Raw genomic sequence first — 22337 nt, 5'->3', positions numbered from 1 at the left:
CTTGAATTACCCAATTTGAGTGGATTATCTCTTTCCTGTGTGGCACATGCAGAAGTAAATATAGAAGAATCTTTTAAACTAGGCAGAAAAAGCAAAAACCATAAAATTAAAATACAACAAAAGACATTGTGAAAATAGCAAATTATAAACTCAAATACTTTGAATCAGCCATAGTAAAAATTATAGTTAAAATCATAAGTCACACATTTTGAGAAACTTTGAGTGAAGATCATTTGAACAAATTATTTTAATAACCTTTCATACTAAGTTAATGAAAAAAGCCAAGAGTGTATTGACTAAACCTCATACCAGCCTGGAGTGGTTATGTTTCTGTTGAAGTTAGATCTAGGCATGGAAATAATATAATTTATTTAATGTCTCCTATTATGGACATTTAAGTTACTTCCAATCTGTTGTTATTATCCTAAGGTCATGAAGACATCCTACTATGTCATCTACTTGAAGCCGCCTTGTTTTACTTTTCACATTTAAATCTATAGTCCATCTAAAATTTATTTTTGTGGCTGGTAAAGTAGAAGCCAAATATCTTTTTCTTTCTATATGGATACCCAGTTGACTCAAAAGCCATCCCTTCCCCAGTGCTCTGTAGTGTTACCTCTGTCATAAATCAAAGTTCATATATGCATGGGATCCATCCTTTTTATTACAACTTTTCTGTGACCTTAAGCTTTAGAGTTATCATTCGCAAATAACACATAAGGTTGCATTTTATTTTACAAATCTGATTTTTAATTGGTGCATATAGTCCATTCACATTTATTTTGATTTATCAATATATTTGGACTTATTTCTACCTTCTTTAAGATTTTTCTGTCCAGTTTTTCTTTTTCTCTCCTTTCTTTTTTAAAAATCTGAACTTTGTTATTGTTTCTGTTCCTCTTCTTTTGCATTTTTCCCTTTATTTAACATTTTTCTCTCTACAAACCTAAAATTTATATTGTCTACTTCTATCCTTTTAACAACAACTTAAAATTTTGTCACCTTATCAAGCATGTTTAACAGTCTTAAAGCTGAACAAGTTCTCAACTACCCCAGATAAAAAAGACCTTAGAAGATTTTAGCTTAGGTCTTTTTTAACTTTCTACTTTGAAATAATTTTAGATTTACAGCGAAGTTGCAATAATAGTAAAGAGAGTTAGTTCCCTTCTACTCTTCATCCAGCTTTCCCTAATAACATTTTCATAATCATAGTGCAATTGGAAAAACAAAACAATTTGCATTGGTAACTACTACTGACTAAACTACAGACTTTATTTGGATTTTACCAGTTTTTATACTGATGTTCTTTTTTTGCTACAGGGCCTAATCCAGAATTCCATATTGAATTTAGTTTTCATGTCTCCTTCATCTCCTCCAATCTGTGACAGTTTCTGAATCTTTTTTTGTCTTTTACGATCTCAATACTTTTGAAGAGTACTGGTCAGTTATTTTGTAGAATGTTCCTCAGTTTGGATTTGTCTGATGTTTTTTCATGATTAGACTGAGGTTATGCATTTGGGGCAAGAATACCACAGAAGTGACATGCCCTTCCATTCTCAGTCCTCCATATCAAGAGTACATGATATATTGATGATGCTGGCTTTAATCATTTGGCCAAGATGATATCCACTGGGCCTCTTCACTGTGAAGTTAACATTATCCCTGCAATTAAAAAATATTTGTGGAGAAATTCTGACTCATAAACAATTGTATAATATCTAGCTTCTGTCCTTTTTTTAATGCCACACATTAGACACTACTATTATTTTATGCAGACTATTATTTCTTTGAATTTCCCTATGTGCCTACCATTCTACTTGCTCTCTATTCCCTATTCCTCTAGTATTGTTTTCCTCTTCCTTAAAGTATATCTTTTAGAAGTTTTTTAAGAACGAGTCTCTTGGTGGTAGAAGCTCTAGTTTTATCTATAAATTTTTAAATTTTCTTTTTCTTTTCAAATGATAATTTGTTTGGATACACAATTCTAAATTGACAGTGGATTTCTCTCAACATTTTGAGTGTTATTCCACTATCCTCTAGCTTTCGTTGTAATTGCCAGGGAGTCTGCTCTCATCTTGACTGTTCCCACCATCCTCTGTTGGTGTTCCCTTCCTCTCTCTGATTACTCTTATGATACTTTCATTGTTTTTAATGCTCTGTAGTTTCTGGATGAAACTTTAAAATTTATTCTGCTTTGGATATATTGTACATCATGGATTTATATTTTCATAAATTCTAGAAAATTTATAGACATTATTTCTTTAAATATGCTTCTGCTTTATTATCTCCATTTTCTCCTTCTGGAACTCTGGTCATATATATATTTGTCCTTCTCATTATATTTTCCATAGGCTTTTTAAATTTTTCAATCTTTTTATCTTTTTTTACTACATTTTGGATATAGCTTTCAGAAATATTTTCCAGCTCACTAATTGTCAATTTGTTCTAGCATCATTGTTAAAAAGGCTTTTTTACAATGCTCCAAAGTCCCACCTTCTTCATTAATCAAGAATCCTTATGTCATAATCAAGTGTGTTTCTGGAATTTCTATATATTCTACTGATCTATTTGTCTATCACCTTAATTACTGTAGCTTCTTAATAAGTCTTGCCATTCGACAGGCAAGTCCTCCCATCTGGTTGTCCTTCTTTAAGAGTATGACTATCCTTGACTCTCTTTTTTTCCGAAACACTTTTCAGGATCAGCTCGTCAAGTTCCATAAAAGCAGAGTTAGGATTTTAACTTGGATTGTATTGAATTTATAGATCAATTTGAAAAGAACTGACTTTTCAAACAGTGAGCCTTCCAATATATGAAAATAGTATATCATTCCCTTTATTTAGTGTCTTCAATTTCTCATATTATATTTTGTAGTTACATTAAATAGTATTTTTCCCTGGAGTTTGTGCACATTTTTTGATAGATTTATTCCTAGGTACTTGATATTTCTTGTTAATTGTAAATGATACCTCTTTAAACTTTCATTTTCTAACACCTTTTTGCTAGCATAAGGAAATTGACTTTTGTATGTTGATTTGTATTCAGAAGCATCACTTAATTTTCTTATTGATTCTAATAATTTATCTTTAGATGACCTTGGATTTTCTACATACATAATTATATTATTTGTGACTGCCAGTTTTATTATTTCCTTTATAATCCTTATACCATTTTTTCTTGCCTTATGCCACTAGCTATGATCTCAGTATAAGTTAAATAGAAGTAATGATGATGGTAATCTTTTCTTGCTTCCAACCTCAAAGAAAAGCTTTCAATGTTTCATCTCTAGGTATAATGTTTATTGCAGATTTTTTATGGACACCCTTTAGCAGATTAAGCAAATTTAATTTGCTATAAGTTTTCTTTAAAATCATGACAAATGTTGTAATTTGTACCTCTTTATATATTTCAGGCTTTATAATATTTAGAACACTTTTCTCTTTTTTTTAGTTTTATTTGCATTTATTTTATGCTGAATTTATTCTCGAGCCATAAATTTTTGTTTCTTCAGTTTCCTCTGGGATATCGTTTTCTTCTGTGCAACCTCCTCTTCTGGATTGGGAACAATTTGTTCCTTTTCAGTAAGCATCATCTCAATGTGGTCAGGGGAGCTCATGTATGGGTTAATCCAACCATGATCTCTATAAGCACAGCAGCACGTCTTGGGTGCTTTGTTCACCTGGATATGCTCAATGACCTGAGAATCTGCATCTAAACCCTTAAGTTCAGCATCACTCTCTACATTTTTAAGCATGTGCAGCAAAAATTCAGCACTCTTTTTGGGCAACCAACCCTGTGTCAAACCCCAATGTTTGGCCTGGGCACACCTACAAACTCCCCCATTAAAATGCCACATTGCTTCTGTAAGGTGACATCCTTCAGATACTTGGTGGCTTTACAGATATGCATACCCCCGATGGCCCTAGCAGTTTCATGGGTGTTCGTAAAGTGAACATGAAGATTTTAACCTCTTGATTTGCATAATTTTGTGGGATTTTCTGAATCAAGTGAAAAGCAAACCATTTTCAAAGATCACCTTAGGCCACTCACTGGAAGAGCAAATACTTTCCTAATGTTTAGAATTTTTGCATATTTGTTGAGTAAAATTGGCCTTTAATTTTCTTTTTCATATTGTCTTTGTTAGATGTTGATATCAACATTAATGCTAGACTCATGAAACAAGTTGGAAAATGTTTTCTCTTTTTCTGTTCTGTGGAAGAGTTTGTGAAATGTTGAAACCATACCAGTGTAATAGACAGGATTTAATATAGGGAGTTGTTTAGACAAGTATTGGAGGACTGAAAAGGTAAAGGGTGAACTGCAGTAACACAGAGACAGTAAATATAGGAAGCAGATACCGATTCTAGGGAGGTAAAAGGACAAAGGGAAAAGGGTGGGTTATTAGAAATTATAAGCTTGGAGGAGGGACCTATAGAACTGGGACCCAGACCTCTGAGGAGTGGTGCTGCCCAGATGGTGCTGGTATCGCAGGAGTCACACAAAAGAGTCAAGCTGCAGTTTATGCAAGGACTATTTCACTTCTAATTTGCTCTTTAAAAAAGGACCCCCTTCTTTAAGACAGTTTATTCCCACCCATTGGAAAATTGCCATAATGTACTGAATCTGTTAGAACAAGACATTTTAGTACCATACATACACCTACGACGTCCATAATTTAAATGGCACTCTGTACATGTGGCATGATAGGCCACTGGCTATCCCCTTTCTGACTTCTAAAAATCTGCTGAGTTCTCTCATTTTCTTATCTCCCCTTTATAATTTTCTTCAATCTTTTTTATCCCTTTCTATAGTTTTAATCTAATTTCAAGAGCAACATGTGGTAAACACATGCAATCAATAAACTATCATTAAATAGCATATAGAAAATTAGTCTGTTGTAAATGTATTGTTTTGACATTTATTAAATTATACCTAATGTAATAAAATAATTGTATTAAAATTCATTTGCAATTTTAACATCTCTATTACATCTCTCCTTTTAATATCAACATTTGTTTTGTAGGTTCAAAGGAAAAAAACATGAAAATGAAAATCAAATTACAATCTTGTATTGATAGAAAACGTATCAGCAAATAAGATGTCTGAGAAGAAGGGTACCTCAAAAGAGCTAGAGGATATCACTAGTCAATTTGGGAAGAAATCTAGATCACAGTTAGTGGAGGAGCCTGGATTTATTAAAGAAACAGCAATTTTGTTAAATGAGGCTTCTGATTACCTGGAAGGGAAACCTTCCAACCAGACTTATGAAACACATCCAGGGAAAAATACATTAGAGTCAACATCTTCCCATGGAAGCAAGTATAAGAGAAATGAAGAACAAAAGAAAAATCCTCAATTTGCTGAAACAAGCAACCTGCTGTCAAAAACAGGAACTTCACAAAGTTTATCATCAATAACTGAGATGACTGCAGAATGCCAGGTTTTCGTTGACATCCTGTCTCATGAAACAGTAGAAAAAGTTAGTCCACAAGTCTCTGAAGAAAAGGAGAAAGGATTTAGCTTAGGGACAGATAACTTTACAGTTAACCTTAAGGCCAGGGGTTTACAAGAATTTCCTAAGGACATTCTAAAAATCAAATATGTAAAATATCTATATTTGGACAAGAATGAAATCAAAACTTTTCAAGGGGTAGACCCAACTGATCTACTAGGACTTGAAATTCTATCCTTGCAAGAAAATGGATTATCATCACTTCCATCTGAAATTCAGTTACTTCATAATTTAAGGATATTAAATGTCAATCATAACCAAATATCACATACACCTAAAGAAATATCACAGCTTGGGAGTATCAGGCAAATCTTTTTAAATAACAATTATATTGAGAATTTTCCTTCTGACTTAGACAATCTTAGAAACTTGGAAATTTTAAGTTTGGGTAAAAATAAATTAAGACATATACCAGACACTCTGCCTAGTTTAAAAAACTTGAGGTTTCTCAATCTGGAATATAATCAGTTAACAATATTTCCTAAAGCTCTATGCTTCCTTCCAAAGTTAATTTCATTAAACCTTACTGGAAACCTGATAAGCAGTTTGCCAAAAGAAATTAGGGAACTTAAAAATTTAGAGAAATTTTTACTGGATCACAATAAACTTACCTTTTTGGCTGTGGAAATTTTTCAATTACTCAAAATTCAAGAACTCCAACTGGTTGACAATAAATTGGAAGTTATTTCACACAAAATTGAGAATTTCAGGGAACTTAGGATTCTTATGCTCGATAAAAATTTATTAAAAAGTATACCAGAGAATATTTCTTGTTGTATAATGTTGGAATGCCTTAGTCTTAGTGATAATAAATTAACAGAACTTCCTAAGAACATTCATAAGCTTAAAAATTTACGAAAACTCCTTGTAAACAGAAACTATATAGTAAGAATAACTGAAGATATCTCTCATCTTAATAATATATGCAGTCTAGACTTTTCAGGAAATGTAATCACAGATGTTCCCATTGAGATAAAAAACTGCAGAAAAATAACTAAAGTTGAATTAAATTATAATAAAATAATGTATTTTCCAGTGGGACTGTGCGCTTTAGATTCTCTCTATTATTTGAGTATTAATGGAAATTATATTTCAGAAATACCTGTGGATATATCTTTCAGTAAACAACTGCTTCATTTAGAGTTTAATGAAAACAAACTCCTCATATTTTCTGAGCATTTATGTTCTCTTATTAATCTTAAATATCTGGATCTTGGTAAAAATGAAATAAGGAAAATTCCACCATCTATTTCCAATCTGTTAACACTCCATGAACTTATTTTATGCTGTAATAAATTTGAAAATTTCCCTATAGAATTGTGTGCTTTAGAGAATTTGCAAGTACTTGATCTTTCAGAAAATCAATTACAGAAAATCCCTTCAGAGATCTGCAACTTAAAAAGAATCCAGAAATTAAACTTCTCAAGCAATCAGTTTATATATTTTCCTATTGAACTGTGCCAACTTCAATCACTGGAAGAGCTAAATATAAGTCAGATAAATGGGAGAAAGGTAAGAGTTTGATATTTTGGGCTTTGGGGGAAGGAAGGACTAGAGGGGATCAGAATCTAAGCTGTAGTATATCTGTGTATACATGTGTGTGTTTTAAACTTAGCTGGAATATTTTGTTTTTTAAGCATAGGCTTTTCCTCCTCAAAACATGGCTTACAAATACACTTCTCAACACAAAAGCTTTACAGGAGAGTATTTCATTAAAATGATATGTGAAGCAATTACAACTGATAATTTTGTAGATTTCTTTTTATTTCAGTTTAATTGTAAAAGGAGTTTTAAAGTTGCAAATATCATATAAACACTTTATGGAAAATTGAGAAAAGAAGTTAAAAAAATCATTCCATAAACATGCCATTGTAATATAACTACTGGCATATGTTGATACAACTTACTTTAATGTTTTTTTTTTTGCTTATGTATATGATTTAATAAGCAATTAAAATAAAACTGTACACTCGACTTTAAATTCTTCTATTTTTACTTATCATAAGCTTTTCTCCTTTATATAACAATCTTCCCAATAATTTTACAACCAATACATGATTTATATAAATAATCCTTTTATGAATTCATAATTTTTCTTCATGAAAATGCTGTGATGAATTTCTTCTAAATATAGCCTTTTCATATTTTGGACTATTTCTTTAGGAAATTTTCCCTAAAGAATTGCTAGATCAATGACAATAAAAATTCTTATAGTTCAAAATTTCATTTTTTTTTTCCTTTTTGTCTTTTTTCGTGTCTGGCAACGGATCGCAACCCTCAGTGTCACGCCCGCACCGGACCGGGACCGGACCGGGACCGGCAACGGGATCGCAACCCTCGGTGTTGCTCCCACACCTCGCTCAGCCAGTGAGCGGGAACCGGTCTGTATGTGGGATCCGAACTCTCGGCGGGAGCACCACCGCGCTCTCAAGCGGCGCACTGTAGCAGTGCGCCACCGGGCCGGCCCTCAAAATTTCATTTTATTCAAAACTCTTAAGAGTCAATTTTATGGAAATATTTTTTGAAAATTAAAACATTATTGAATATTAAGATCTCAGTAAACTAATGAAAAGAACACAGCTATTATCTAGCTATCTTTAATGTTGGACTATTATCTAAAGCAAGATTTCCCAAAGTCTGATCCTAAAATCCCTAGTTCCATTAGCATCTGCTCAAAAAAAAGGGGAGGGGGTGGGGAAGGCAGTGTCTGTGATCAAACAGCTTTAGGAAGCACTGGGTTCTTCTCTTGGAGAGTCACAATGGATATTGGTGTATTACAGGCTCTGAAGAGTCCTGTGCTAAAGAAACTGGTTTACCTCTATTTAATCCATATTTCCCAAATGTATTTGACCTTTTTGTAATCATAATACCTTTATATAATACATTTCCAGAAAGGCAATTCCAGGGAATACTTGCTTAAGTAGATGGAATAAATAACAATACAGGTTGCATTTAAAAAGTTGCTTTTGTGCTAAAAGACACTTTTCAGTTCTGCAGTATAATCATCAGCTAATTCCTTGACTGATTAATAATCCTTACTTTCTCTTTCTGTATCTTAACTGTGGGTGTCTCCAAGGTCATGTCTTTAACTTTCTCTTTTATATTAACTCCTTCCTAGACCTCATCACACCTGCTGTCACTTGGTCCCCAAATCTATACAAAAAGCACATGATCCCCAAATCTCCATAACTAGAGCTGACCTTACACCAGTACTCTCGTCCCATAGTTCTCAATTTTCCCTGGAAATTCTATGTTCGGCCCTTTTGTTGTCTCAAACTCTGCATAACTTCAAAATCAACTCATTTTTCTTTCCAGTGTAACTCCTTTCAAAACTTCTCCATTTCTGTTTGTGATGCCAACTTTCTTCAAAACTTCCAGGCTAAAAATCATGGAATTATCTTTGTTTCTTTTCCATCATCACATATACCTAATCTAACATCAAAATTATCTCATTTTTCCTCTGAAAAAGCTCTTGGGTAATCTTCCTCATTTTACAATGTCACTGTCTTTATCCTGGTCTGTGGTCATCACTCGTTTCATGTCTGGATTACTGCAGGAGCCTCTTGGCTATCCTCCGACTTGTCTCCTCCCTTTAAGCAGGACTTGCCAAAGCTATCAGACTTCATTCCAGAGGACTGCTCTCAGTGTATCATACCTGCCTGTCAGATTGCATATCTATTGCCTACTTAAAGTGGGTGATTGCTAAAGGCACTAGTCCACATCATTGCATCATCATTTCAAAAGTCACCATATGGAAAAAAAGATTTACAAGAACTCCTCTCAAGAAGCATGTCCTAAGAATCAACCGAGAATCAACATTTACTTGAATAGAATTGATTAGATAGGCTTTTTGCCCACTAGCTGTAAGCCATTGCCTCCTAGCTAAGGACTTTTGTCCCATAAGTTTTTCAGCTAAAGAGCCCTGTCTAAAAATCAAACAAGAATCAAGATCTCTAAACCTCTACAAGTTCCACCTTCTAAATGAAGCTTTTCTTTAGTTGTTTGATGTAGCTTCCCTAAACTTTCATACATCTGTTATTACTTATATTCTTTATTTTGACACCTATCGCTTCATGTTGCTTCCTGATTATTTCATATGTGTGTGTTTTTTCCCTGCATTAAACATTAATCTGAACTTAGGGACTGTCTTTTATGTTTCTTTCATATCTGGAAAAACATTGAGCACCTAATTCAGTATATACCTTGTTTGATTATTTCTGAGGGGCTTAAATATTCAAAATTGTTTTGTTCAGTAATAAAACTTCGTTTATTTCAAAAGCCAATTCCAAGGGCCTTATTTTCTCTAAACATGCATATTTTGTCCCCTTAACAGAGTGTTATTTTGCAACACTTTTTGTACTAAGAATTTAAGTATAAAACATGGATATCAAATCATTTAAGATTCCAAGGAGCAATGTTGATGAAGTAGGAATGAAAAGATCAAATGGGGGATGGAGCAGTTGGAAGAGACATCAGGGAGAAGAAGCCAAAACAGGGTCAGACTGAGGGATGGAAGAAAAGGATAAAGAGGCAATGAACACTGAGTGTTGGGAGACTGAGGAAAGTGGGTTAGCAAGCCACAGGGTTGAACTGAGAGCATTAGTTAGATTGGAGAGGTACTTGGAAGACACAATATCTTGTGGGTCTTAGCTAGAAGGGGGAATCACAAAGAATCAGGGACATAATGTAAATATCTCCTTTATAAAACAAAAGCAAGCCAAAAAAACCCAAAAAAAAAACCAAAAAACTCCCTCCCTCCATTTGATTTTACAAAAACTTTTAGTTATATAAATACTTATGTATTATAAAAGTATAATTATTTAATCTTTGTTACAGTTAACAAGACTTCCAGAAGAGCTGTCTAATATGACTCAACTTAAAGAACTTGATATCTCAAATAATGCAATCAGAGAGATTCCAAGAAATATAGGGGAATTAAGAAGTTTGGTTAGTTTACATGCATACAACAATCAAATAAGTTATCTTCCACCATCTTTTCTATCTTTAAATGATCTCCAGCAACTAAACCTGAGTGGTGAGTGTTAAGCATAATCAATAAGTAGAGTATTAATGTCTGGTTGCAAATTTTGCTGGCAAGATACAGCATGGCAAAGAGTCAACATAATGTATTAAGTGGCCACCAAGGAAAAGGGCTATCCTAGGTACAGAAAATGAGAGCAAGGTATAAAGTCCAGTTCTGCTCTAAGAGAGGTTATAATCCAGCTGAGGAAGCAGAACATATTTTCATTTCTTTTCTGTCTTCTCTGCCTATACCCAGTCATTTAGTATTTCTTCCCTTTCTGAACCTGACCTCACCTCTCTCCCCACACACACCTATGCAACCTCGGCTCAGCATTTTCTCTGCATTCCCTTCTCTGCTGGCTTCCCTGATCCCACTCCTATACCCTACAGTACGCTAATACTGTACACACTCTCTTACAAAGTAAAGTACTACAATAACCAAAACAAAATAAAAATTGCATAATAGAAAAAATAGTAAATTGCTCACTCTGAAGATATCAGAAAAGATTTCCCAAAATACAACAAATATTAGGTTGATATTTTTCTTAATAATTTTGACTATGAAATATTTCAAACTTACAGAAAATAATAAACACCTATATACCTACTCCTAGATATAAGATGCTAACATTTTGAGATGTTAACATTTTGTGATATTTACTTGAGATATTTTTGATTGTTAAAAAATAAAATAATAGAGTTGAAACTTTTTTTGTACTTCTCCCCAAAGTAGAAGTAACCGCTACACTGAAACTGGTGGATATCTTTTTTATCCATAATTTTATACTTACATATTTCTCCATAAAAAGTGGTACTATTTTGAGTTTAATCTTAAATTATATCATTGTATTTTCTGTAATTTGTGTTTTACATTCATTATATTTCTAAAATCAATCCGTGGTAATTATATATGTAGAACTAGTTCATTCATTTTAAATGCTATATAATATTCAATTACATGGTTAATTTGTTGGTTACTCTGTTGATAAGCAATTAGGTTGTTTCCAATTTGTTTTCTATTATAAACATCCTTGTACACTTGCCTGGTTTACATCTGCTTGAGTTTGTCGAGGGCATAAAGCTGTAAGTAGAATTGCTGGATCAGGGGCCGGCCCGATGGTGCACTGCTACAGTGCGCCGCTTGGGAGCGCAGCGGCGCTCCTGCCGAGGGTTTGGATCCCACATACAGACCGGTTCCCGCTCACTGGCGGAGCGAGGGGCGGGCGCAGCACCAAGGGTTGCGATCCTGTTGCCGGTCCCGGTCCGGTACGGGTGCGACACTGAGGGTTGCCGTCCGTTGCCGGACACGAAAAAAAAAAAAAAAGAATTGCTGGATCAGGGGCCGGCCCGATGGGGCACTGCTACAGTGCGCCGCTTGGGAGCGCAGCGGCGCTCCTGCCGAGGGTTTGGATCCCCCATACAGACCGGTTCCCGCTCACTGGCGGAGCGAGGGGCGGGCGCAGCACCAAGGGTTGCGATCCTGTTGCCGGTCCCGGTCCGGTACGGGTGCGACACTGAGGGTTGCCGTCCGTTGCCGGACACGAAAAAAAAAAAAAAAAAAAAAAAAGAATTGCTGGATCAGAGCATATGTACATCTTAAGCTTCATTAGATTTTGACAAATTGATCTCCATAGTGGTTGTGCCAGCTAATCACATGAACAGTTGAATTTACAGGATTGTATCTTTCAGTTAGAAGTAGCATTTATAACCAGAGCTCCACATCTTATTAAATTTAGAGGACTTTTAGATTAAAAACAAAGCTCATCTCTTTGCTATAATAATATTAGTAGGACAGTAAAACCTACAGTAATACACCAATACTTAGTCAGATATAATGCAATTGACATTTGTTTCCTGAACCCCCAGAACTCCCAGTAAGCTGTCTTGTACAGGTATATTTTGGTTATTTCATAAAGTTTACCATGGATCTGGGAATAAAGGAATGGGAATAACACAAGTTCAAATGCTACAAAAGCTCATTATTCTTGCCAAGATTCAGCCTTTTTTAAAACAAATAATTTTCAAAATTTTCATTTTCAGTTTTGAAAATTTTCATTTTGACAACTGTTGCCAGTGTTCTGATTGGTTTTATGGAGGAGCAGATTTTCGGAAGTCCTTACTCTGTCATTCCAGATGTGCCTCTCCTCTATTTTGCCTTCATTTTTAAAAGATAACTTGCAGTTAATTTATAATCTAGGTTGACATTCATTATATTTTATCCTATTGATTCTATTGTCTCCTAGCTTTCATTATTAATGTTGAGAATCTGTCAGTCTAATTTGCTAATTAGAAGTTAGCTTGTTTTTCATCATTGGTTGCTTTTTTTAAGACTAAATTTTTTTTAGAGCAGTTGTAGATTTACAGCAAAATTGAAAGTATAGAGATTTCTCATATATCCCCTGTCCCCACACATGCATTGTCTCCCCCATTATCAACATTCTTCATCAGAATAGTACATTTGTAACATTGATGAACCTACATTGACATATTATTATCATCCAAAGGTCATAGTTTATATTAGGGTTCACTCTTAGAGTGGTACATTATAGAATGTACAAGTAAGGTTTGAACAATTGTGTGATGACATTATGTCCACCATTATAGTACCATACAGAGTATTTTCACTGCTCTAAAAATTCTCTGTGTTCCGCCTATTCATCCCTCCCGTATTAGTCCATTTATGTTTCTTATAACATAAATACCTGAGACAGTATGATTTATAAAGAAAACAAGATTTATGGCTTACAGTTTCTGAGGCTGGGAAGTCTAAAGTCCAGGGAACACATTTAGTGAAGCTCTTGGTAGTGGCAACAGTGACCCAGGGGTCTCACATTGCAAGATGGCAGAAGGGGAGAGAGCCAGCTCCTGGTGTGCTGTCCTTTTAAAGCCCTCCAAACCACGCCCCTGACCACGGCATGGTCCTACAATCTGTTCATCTCTTCAAGGCCCCACCTCTCAATTACCATAATAGGATTTCCCACCTTCAATGGTTATGGTGGGGATTAAGCCTCAATGTGGCTGGGGGGGACATCCAATCTACAGCACCCCCTCCCCAATCCCTGACAAGCACTGATCTTTTTACATCTCCATAGTCTTGCCTTTTCCAGAATGTCATATAGTTGGAATCATACAGTATGTAGCCTTTTCAGGTTGGCTTTGTCACTTACTATGCATTTAAGTTTCCTCTGTGTCTTTTCATGGCTTGATAGTTTACTTCTTTTTAGCACTGAATAGTATTCCATTACCTGGATATACCACTGTTTATTTATCATTTCACCTGAAGGACATCTTTGTTGCTTCCAAGTTTTGGCAATTATGAATAAAGCTGCTATAAACGTCTATGTGCAAGTTTTTGTGTGGACATAAGTTTTCAACTCCTTTGGGTAAATGCCAAGGAGTGTATTTGCTAGATCATATGGTAAGAGTATGTTTACTTTTGTTAAGAAACCACCAAGCTGTCTTCCAAAGTGGCTATACCATTTTGCATTCACACCAACAATTAATGAGAGTTCCTGTTGCTCTACATCCTTGTCAGCATTTGGTGTTGTCAGTGTTCCAGATTTGGGCCATTCTAATAGGTGTGCAGTGATATCCCATTATTGCTTTAATGATGTATAATATGGAGCATCCTTTCACATGCTTGTTTGCCATTTGTATATATTCTTTGATGAGGGCTCTTAAAGTCTATGGCCCATTTTTTCATCAAGTTGTTTTCTTATGTTGAGTTTCAAGTGTTCTTTGTGTATTTTGGATAACAGTCCTTAATCAGATATGTCCTTTGCAAATATTAATAGTTTCTGGCTTTGGATTTCTGTGAGTTTAGCCTGTGTGACTGTGAATGGATATATTTTTATTTACTCCTCTTAGCTTTTGTTGGGCTTCTTGTGTCTCTGAATTGACATGTTTCAAGTGTTCTGGAAAGTTCTAAGTCACAAAATCTTCAAATATTTCTTGCATCCCATTTGCTTTCTCCTGTCTGTAGTTATAAAGGTAAAATGTATATTAGACTTAAGTATTTTATTCTTTTTGATGGTATTGTAAATGGGATTGTTTTCTTAATTTCCTTTTTGGATTATTTATTGTTAGTGTATAAAAACAACTGATTTTTATATGTTGATTTTGTATCCTGCAATTTTGCTCAATTCATTTATTAGTACTAACAGATTTTTGTGTGTGTGTGGAAATTAACAAGAACAAAGGAGGACAGCAAGAGAGGAAAAGAGGAACAAAAGAATTATAGGGCTGTGCATGTCTTTAAATATTACAATAACCACCACCAGGAAAGCAGCTCTAACCTGAGTAGGGGGAGTTAAGACAAAGGCCAGCGTCTGTGTCGGTCCCTCATGGACTGAGAGGTCCTAACAAGAACTGACAGGTCACAAGACAAGTCAAAATTCACACAGTATTTTAACAACAAGGTCCATATGAGCCCTCTGACACCAGCAAGCTTGCCTAGCAATTTGTGCTGCCATCCCTATGGCTGCTGTTGCCATGCTGGGAAATTGGGGATTGTCAGCAGGTGAGTGAAAAAGCCACAGTATATTCTTACCAAAATTCTGCTGCTTTTTTTTTTTTTTTTTGTCCTTTTTGAGACCGGCCGCACCCTGCTCAGCCAGTGAGCATTGTGAGTGCACCGGTCATCCCTATATAGGATCCGAACCCACAGCGGGAGCGCTGCTGCGCTCCCAGCGCCGCACTCTCCCGAGTGCGCCACAGGCTCAGCCCTGAAAATGTTATTCTGTAAGTCTTTGGTAATTTATGGTTGTTTCAGTGGATACTGATTCTTTGATGGACCTTGTTTCCCATTTTCCATGACATCCATCTTAGGTGTGGCTTTTTGTATATTTATACTCTTGGATTTCACTGAGCCTTTTGTCCATATATTTTAATATGGACAAATTTGGGGATTCTTTAACCATTATTTCTTCAAATAATTTTTTCTGCCCCATTCTCTCTCTTTTCTCCTTCTGGAATTCTAATTACCTTTTCATATTGTCCTACAAGTCTCTAAAGCTCTGTGGTAAATAAATAAAGCTCTGTGATGTGTATGTATGTGTGTCTACACGTATACTCTTATCAATCTGTTTTCCAGTTTATGAACTATTTTACCATCTCTATTCTGCTGTTAAATCCATCCAATTAATTTTTTATTTCAAATATTGTATTTTTCAGTTCCAGTATTTCCATTTATTTCTTTTTTATAGTTTATGTTTCCTCCTAAGATTTTCATTCACTATGAGCATATCTTTCTTTACATTCTTGGGCATAGTTATATTAGCTGTTTTAAAAACTTGCATGTAAACTACAACAACTGAGTCGTCTTCTCTCTTGGAAGTGAGCCACATTTTCTTTTTTTCCTGTTTTGAATCATGAACTCTATAATCTGTTTCCCTCCAAAGGATGTTGATATTTGTTATTATTGTTGTTGTTGCTCTTACTTCATCAGGCACTTAAGTTGGCTGGACGAAAATAGCTCTTCATACACATCAGTTAAATATTTTTAGCCATTAGCTGTTGTATAACTTACCTTTGCTGCCTGTCAAATTTCCACAAAATTTAGCTGCTTAAGTTCAGGAGCATTTATTTTATGCAGTTTCTGAGGGTCAGGAATCCGGGGGTAGTTTAGCTGACTTGTTCTATCTCAGAGTCCTGTATGACTTGCAGTCAACCTGCCAGCTGGGGCTGCAGTCAGGCTTGACTGGGCCTGGTGGATCTGGTTCCAAGTTTACTCATAGGCTGTTGGCAGCAGGCTTTAGGTCCTTGCCATATGAGCCTGTTCATGACATGGCAACTGTTTTTTCCCAGAATGGGTGATACCAGAGAGAGAGAGGGTATGCCCAAGACAGAAGCAGCAGTGTTTTTAAAAACCTAATCTTGGAAGTGACATATCATAAAATAACTGAAACAAGACCTAAATAAGTGAAGAAAACGTAGTGTTCATAAATTGGAAGCCTCGATATTGCTTACATGTCAGTTCTCTCAAAACTTACCTCTAAATTCAACTCAATTCCAATAAAAATCCCAGCAGGTTTTTCTTTTTTTTAGAAAACAATGAGGTAATTCTAGAATTTATAGAAAAAGTCAAAGGAACTAAAATAGCTGAAATAATTTTGAAGAAGAAAAACAAAGTTGGATGACTCACACAACCTGATTTCAAGACTTATGCAAAACTGTAGTGAAGACAATATGGTATTGGCAAGGCAATAGACACAAAGATAAGTGGAACAGAATAGAGAGTCTAGAAATAGACCCACACAGACACGGTCAATTGATTTTTGACAAATGTACAAAGGTAATTCAAGAGAGAAAGAATAGTATTTTCAACAAATGGTGCAGGAACAACTGGATGTCCAAGAGCCAAAAAAACAAAACAAAAACAAACAACAATTACAACAAAACTTTGATCCCACACCCCATATAAAAAATTAACTCAAAATGAATCACACACCTAAACGTAAAAGCTAAAACTAAAAAACTTCTAGATAAAAACATAGAAGAAAATTCTTTGTAACCCCGGCAAAGATTTCTTAGATACAACACCAAAATCACAATCCATAAACAGAAATAATTGATAAATTGGACTTCATCAAAATTAGAAATTTATGCTCTTCATAAGGCATTGTTAAGAGAACGATAAGCCACAGATAGGAAAAAATGTATTTGATGAATAGGTAAAAAAATAACTTTTTTTGTCTTTTTCATGACCAGTAAGGGGATCGCAACCCTTGGTGTGGTGTTGCCCGCAATATAGGATCCAAACCCGCGGCGGGAGTGTTTCTGCACTCCCAGTGCCGCACTCTCCCGAGTGCACCACGGGGCCGGCCCTAAAACATAACTTTGAAAACAAAACTGAGAAGTCAAACATCTCAATAAAAATCGATATAAGTTTTGAAGAGATAATTTACAAAGAATGTATATGAGCGGCAAATAAGAACAAGAAAATATGCTCAGTATCATTAGTTGTTACAGAAATGCTAATTAACTGTACAATGAGATATCACTATTAGAATAGCTAAAATTAAAATCTGACAATATCAAAAACTGTTGAAATATGGAGTAACTGTAACTATGACGCATTGATGGCAGGAATGAAAAATGGTAAACAACTTTGGAAAACAGTTTGGTAGTTTCTTATAAAGGTATAAATACACTTACCACATGACCCATCAATCACATTTCAATACACTTTTAAGTGAAATGAAAACTTATGTTCCATAAAAAACTGAGTGCAAACATATAGGGTGGCTTTATTTTGTAATCACTAAAATTGAAAACTCCTCAAATGTTCTTTATTTAACGAATGGATAAATTATTTACATCCATATAACTAAATAGTTCTTTTTTTTTTTTTTGTCTTTTGTCTTTTTCCGTGTCTGGCAACGGATTGCAACCCTCAGTGTTGCCCCCGTACCGGACCGGGGACCGGCAACGGGATTGCAACCCTCGGTGTTGCCCCCGCGCCTCGCTCAGCCAGTGAGCGGGAACCGGTCTGTATGTGGGATCCGAACCCTCGGGCGGGAGCGCCGCCGCGCTTCCCAAGCGGCGCACTTATCCAGTGCGCCACCGGGCCGGCCCCAAAAGAAACTTTGATATTAAAGAAAGAGCTATTATTTCAAGATAGGTTGCTAATGTTTTTATTAAAAGAAAAGTGTGTATCATAATACTTACTGAACAGTTGACATACTTTTACAGTGAAAGGATTTAGTGATATGTGAAGGAAGGCAAGTTTATTACTTATTCTGAGGTTATTTAAAATACTACTTAAATATTTGTGCATAATTCTGATGTATTTTTTTTTTTTTTGAAGGCAGAGCAACATTCTGATCATTCCTCAATAATGATTAAAATTTGGAGTTACTTTTTTTTTTTCCCATGGGAATGAAGGTCTAGAAATACTTCTTATTGATAAAAAAGAATGGGGCTGGCCGGTTAGCTCAGTTGGTCACAGTGCAACCTTATAACACCAAGATCAAGGGTTTGGATCCCTGTACTGGCCAGCTGCCAGTAATAATAATAATGATGATGATGATGATGATGATGATAAAAAGGAACAAAACTATTGATACACAAAACAACATTGATGAATCTCAAATGCTGCTGTGGATTGATTGAATTGTGTCCCTGAAGTTCATATATTAGAAGCTTAATTCCCACTGTAACTATTAAGGATGGAAAATCCTATTACAGTAATTGAAAGGTGGGGCCTTGAAGAGGTGATTAGATTGTAGCACCATGCTGTGAATGGATTAATAATGGTGGTCATGGGCATTGTTCTGAGGCTTTAAAAGAAGAGCACATGAAAGGTTAGTTTCTCTGTGCTCTGCCAATTTTCTGCCATGTGAGATCCCTGAGTCACTCTCACCACCACCAAGACCCTCATCAGATGTGTGCCTTGGACACTGGACTTCCTAGCCTCTGAAACTGTAAGCAATAAATTTCATTTTCTTATAAATTACCCAGTTCCAAGCATTTTGTTACAAGCAAAAGAAACAGACAAATACAAATGCTAAGTGAAAGAAGCCAGTCCCTAAAGACTATATACTGTGATTTATAACATATATATGTTATATTCATGTGTGTATATATATGTATATATATAATTCTAGGTTTATAATATATATATGTTATACACACACACACACACACACACACACACACACACTCCCAGAAATGATGAGCAAGACTAATATCCAGATCTTGGTTTCTAAATACCATTTTCCACTGAAAGGGACCAGGTTCCTTTATTTATTTTTATAAATAATAGAACTATAAAATATATAAATAATGTAAAAGCAAACTACTTTAGGTCTCTCTAAATCTTTACAAATTTTTTGCCACAATTTAACTTTTTATATTAGGTTTATATTGGATTAAGATGATATTGAAAAAATTATATTCAAGGAGGCAGAGCTTAATCCCTTCATCCCTTGAAGGGTGGCTTAGACTTAGTGACTAGCTTCCAAAGAATACAGTATGGAAAGGAAAATATTATAACATAATATTGGAGAAACCTGGCAGACACTGCGTTAGCCGAGGGATCAAGGTTAACATCACTTGTGATATCACGTGGATACCAGGTACCCCTGATGTGATGTGATGAGGACACTTCACTTCTGTAATATTCTTTCCCAAAACCCATAATCCCAGTCTAATTATAAGAAAATATTTTGGACAAATTTAAATTATGGAACATTCTACAAAATTCCTAACCAGTACTCCTTAAAACTGTCAAAGTCATGAAAAACAAGGAAAGACTGAGGAACTGTCACAGACTAGAGAGGATATAAATATATGCAATGTGACATCCTGGAACAGATGAACATTGATTTAAAAGAAACAAAACTAATTAGTCCAAAAAAGTCTGGAGTTTAGTCAATAGTAATATCATTGTTGGTTTCCTAGATTGGACAAATGTAATATGATAATGTGAGATAACATTAGGAGAATCTAAAACTGGGTGAGGAGTATACAGGAACTTGCTACAGTCTTTGCAACTTTTCTGTAAATCTGAAATTATTCTGAACAAAGTTTATTTTAAAAATTACCATCACTCTTACTCTGTAAGGTCCTTTGCTGTATTATAGAGGGATAGTTTCCTGACTCCTTTTGCCACCCTTAGGAGAGGAAGGAACCACAGCTCTCTTTCTATACACCCTCCTTTTCACTCCTAGCACATGGACATCAGTAAAAACTTGTGACTTGCCAGCATTGTAAATGTCCTCTGGTACACTGCTAACAAGGCATACTAGATTCCCCATACATGGTTGTTATTTGTCTCCGTAATTTTCTTTTATAGGAAGGTATAATTCAGTTAAAATTTTTTCTATTAGGAAATAACCTGACAGCTCTGCCTAGTGCTATCTGCAATCTTTTTTCGCTGAAGAAAATAAATTTTGATGACAACCCTTTGCTAAGACCTCCAGCGGAAATCTGTAAAGGAAAACAATTGCATACTATTGCACACTATCTACAGAGGGCAGATGAAAGAGATGGTAGGTGATAAGTGATTGACAGTCTTACCAGTCATTTTCTGATATCGCTTGTAAATTAAAAGATAGTTTGCTTTAACTGGAGGCTTTCAATCTGGAAGAGACATTAAAATATTTATCATCTTTTCCAAAGGTTAAGAGTTTATTTTGATAATTCAGATTATTTAATCCAGGTCTCTACAAACTGAGCTATTGAAAACAGGCAAATCCAAGTAGAGGGGTGGACTGCTTCCTTCCCATTGGCCTTAATGCCCTTCAATAGGTTTTTCATTGTGGTTGTGGCCAGGCTCAAGAGATTTCACACACAGATTTCTTTATCAGTTCTGATCTGTTTTACCAGATGTAGCTGTTCTAAAAGACATATTTGGCCTTGAAGGAAGTCCACAAATTCCTTCCATTGATGCCAGTCAGTTTCTGGCCCACTGTGACCATCTGTCTGAAATCCTTGGAAAGTCTTTATGCCTTCTGTCCTTGAGCTCTCCATTGTGTGTCTCTGATTATTTTGGACAGGAGGTTCATTTCCTTTAAATGTACTTTCGTTGGCCAAGATGGAAGACTGATTTCTCCAAGTCTTTGGGAGGGAAGCTTCACTGTCCAATTCTTTCCCTGGGGCTGGGCTCCCAACAATTGGATTTTTCTCTAGGATTGCCACTCATTCTCACTCCTCAGAGTGAATCCAGGTTTTGGTCATCCAATTTACTGTAATAGACAAATAAATATCGATCTAGATTTGGGGAAATAAAATATAGAAAACGGCCCCTCAAAATCATCCTATCATGTACCTTGTCTACATAATCAGGAGTCTGTACCAGCATAATCTCATAAGCTTGTGAGATAACTAAAAATGTACGGTTCTTTGTAAGCCACAATATACATTCATATACATGGCTACCATTCAGAAGCTTTTGCAAGACTTGAGTCTCATTGATGGAAGACCTAAGAGATAAAATTAAAAGTCAAAGTAGCTGTCTTCTTTAACTTGCTGTGTAAGCTGATTGTGCTAATTAGAAAAGGGCTATGATGTTATGTGATTGAACCTCCTTAATAAAATTCTGTTTCTCAAGTTCCCAAGGAAGGAGGATTCATGTGGGTGTAGCCTCCATGGGATAAGTGCAATAGGCAATGGCAACAGATCAATGTGAGCAAAAATAAGAGAGCCCCAGTCATTTATCTCCTTCCTCTATGCCCACGGAACCTTCATATTTGCAGGTTTGTCATCCAGTGAGGGTGGGCAGAAGTCAGCATGGGAGATGTATTTACTCTGCAATTAACAATGAAAATGGAGTCCCTTTCATAAACTTTTAAATAGGGAATTAGAATTTTTACTTACATCATTAGTATGCAATCTAGCCTGAGGGATTAATAGTGTATATAAAATTTTTGAAAATGGAAAGACTAGAACATATTTGAAATGACCATGGCAGGTAGGAGATCTCTAGGTCTTGAAAAATTGCATAGTACCTTGGTCAACAAAAAATGGACCTATTCAAATTAGCTGGAAGCTTTTTGAAAAAAACTATAAGCGCTGATTCTAAGCCAAACACTTATTAAATGTGATTTGAATATAAAATATGCACATATACACCATATTTATAGGAGATGTGAACTTGGTTTCTCATGTTGGTATATAAAGTACATTTCAAAGCCAGAATTGAAGGAAGGAGTCAAATTCATTTCGAATGCTAAAAGAATTAAAGAATTTGGAGGGCCGGCCAGTTAGCTCAGCTAGTTAGAGTGTGGTGCTATTACACCAAGGTCAAGGGTTTGGAACTCGCACCTGTCAGCCGCCAAAAAAAAAAAAAAAAAAAAAAAGG

General features: G+C 35.4%; 1 protein-coding gene and 1 pseudogene across 1 annotated transcript in view; one reads left to right on the top strand and one right to left on the bottom strand.

The window, feature by feature from the left end:
• Positions 1 to 3478: 3478 nt before the first annotated feature.
• On the bottom strand, positions 3479 to 4023 carry LOC103590047 (annotated as a pseudogene).
• Positions 4024 to 5024: 1001 nt separating this feature from the next.
• The window catches only part of LRRD1 (leucine-rich repeats and death domain containing 1), a 19290-nt gene continuing 1977 nt past the window's right edge, over positions 5025 to 22337 (top strand). The window contains exons 1-3 of the mRNA XM_008572177.1: positions 5025 to 7024; positions 10349 to 10547; positions 20365 to 20526. Of these exons, the coding sequence (XP_008570399.1) occupies positions 5099 to 7024; positions 10349 to 10547; positions 20365 to 20526 (2287 nt within the window). The 5' untranslated portion in view covers positions 5025 to 5098. The remainder of the gene's footprint in view (positions 7025 to 10348; positions 10548 to 20364; positions 20527 to 22337) is intronic.

Source organism: Galeopterus variegatus, unplaced genomic scaffold, assembly GCF_000696425.1.
Source record: "Galeopterus variegatus unplaced genomic scaffold, G_variegatus-3.0.2 Scaffold46, whole genome shotgun sequence".
NCBI lineage: Eukaryota > Metazoa > Chordata > Mammalia > Dermoptera > Cynocephalidae > Galeopterus > Galeopterus variegatus.
The sequence above is the reverse complement of the archived record's forward strand: the minus strand, read 5'-3'. Positions and strand labels throughout refer to the sequence as shown.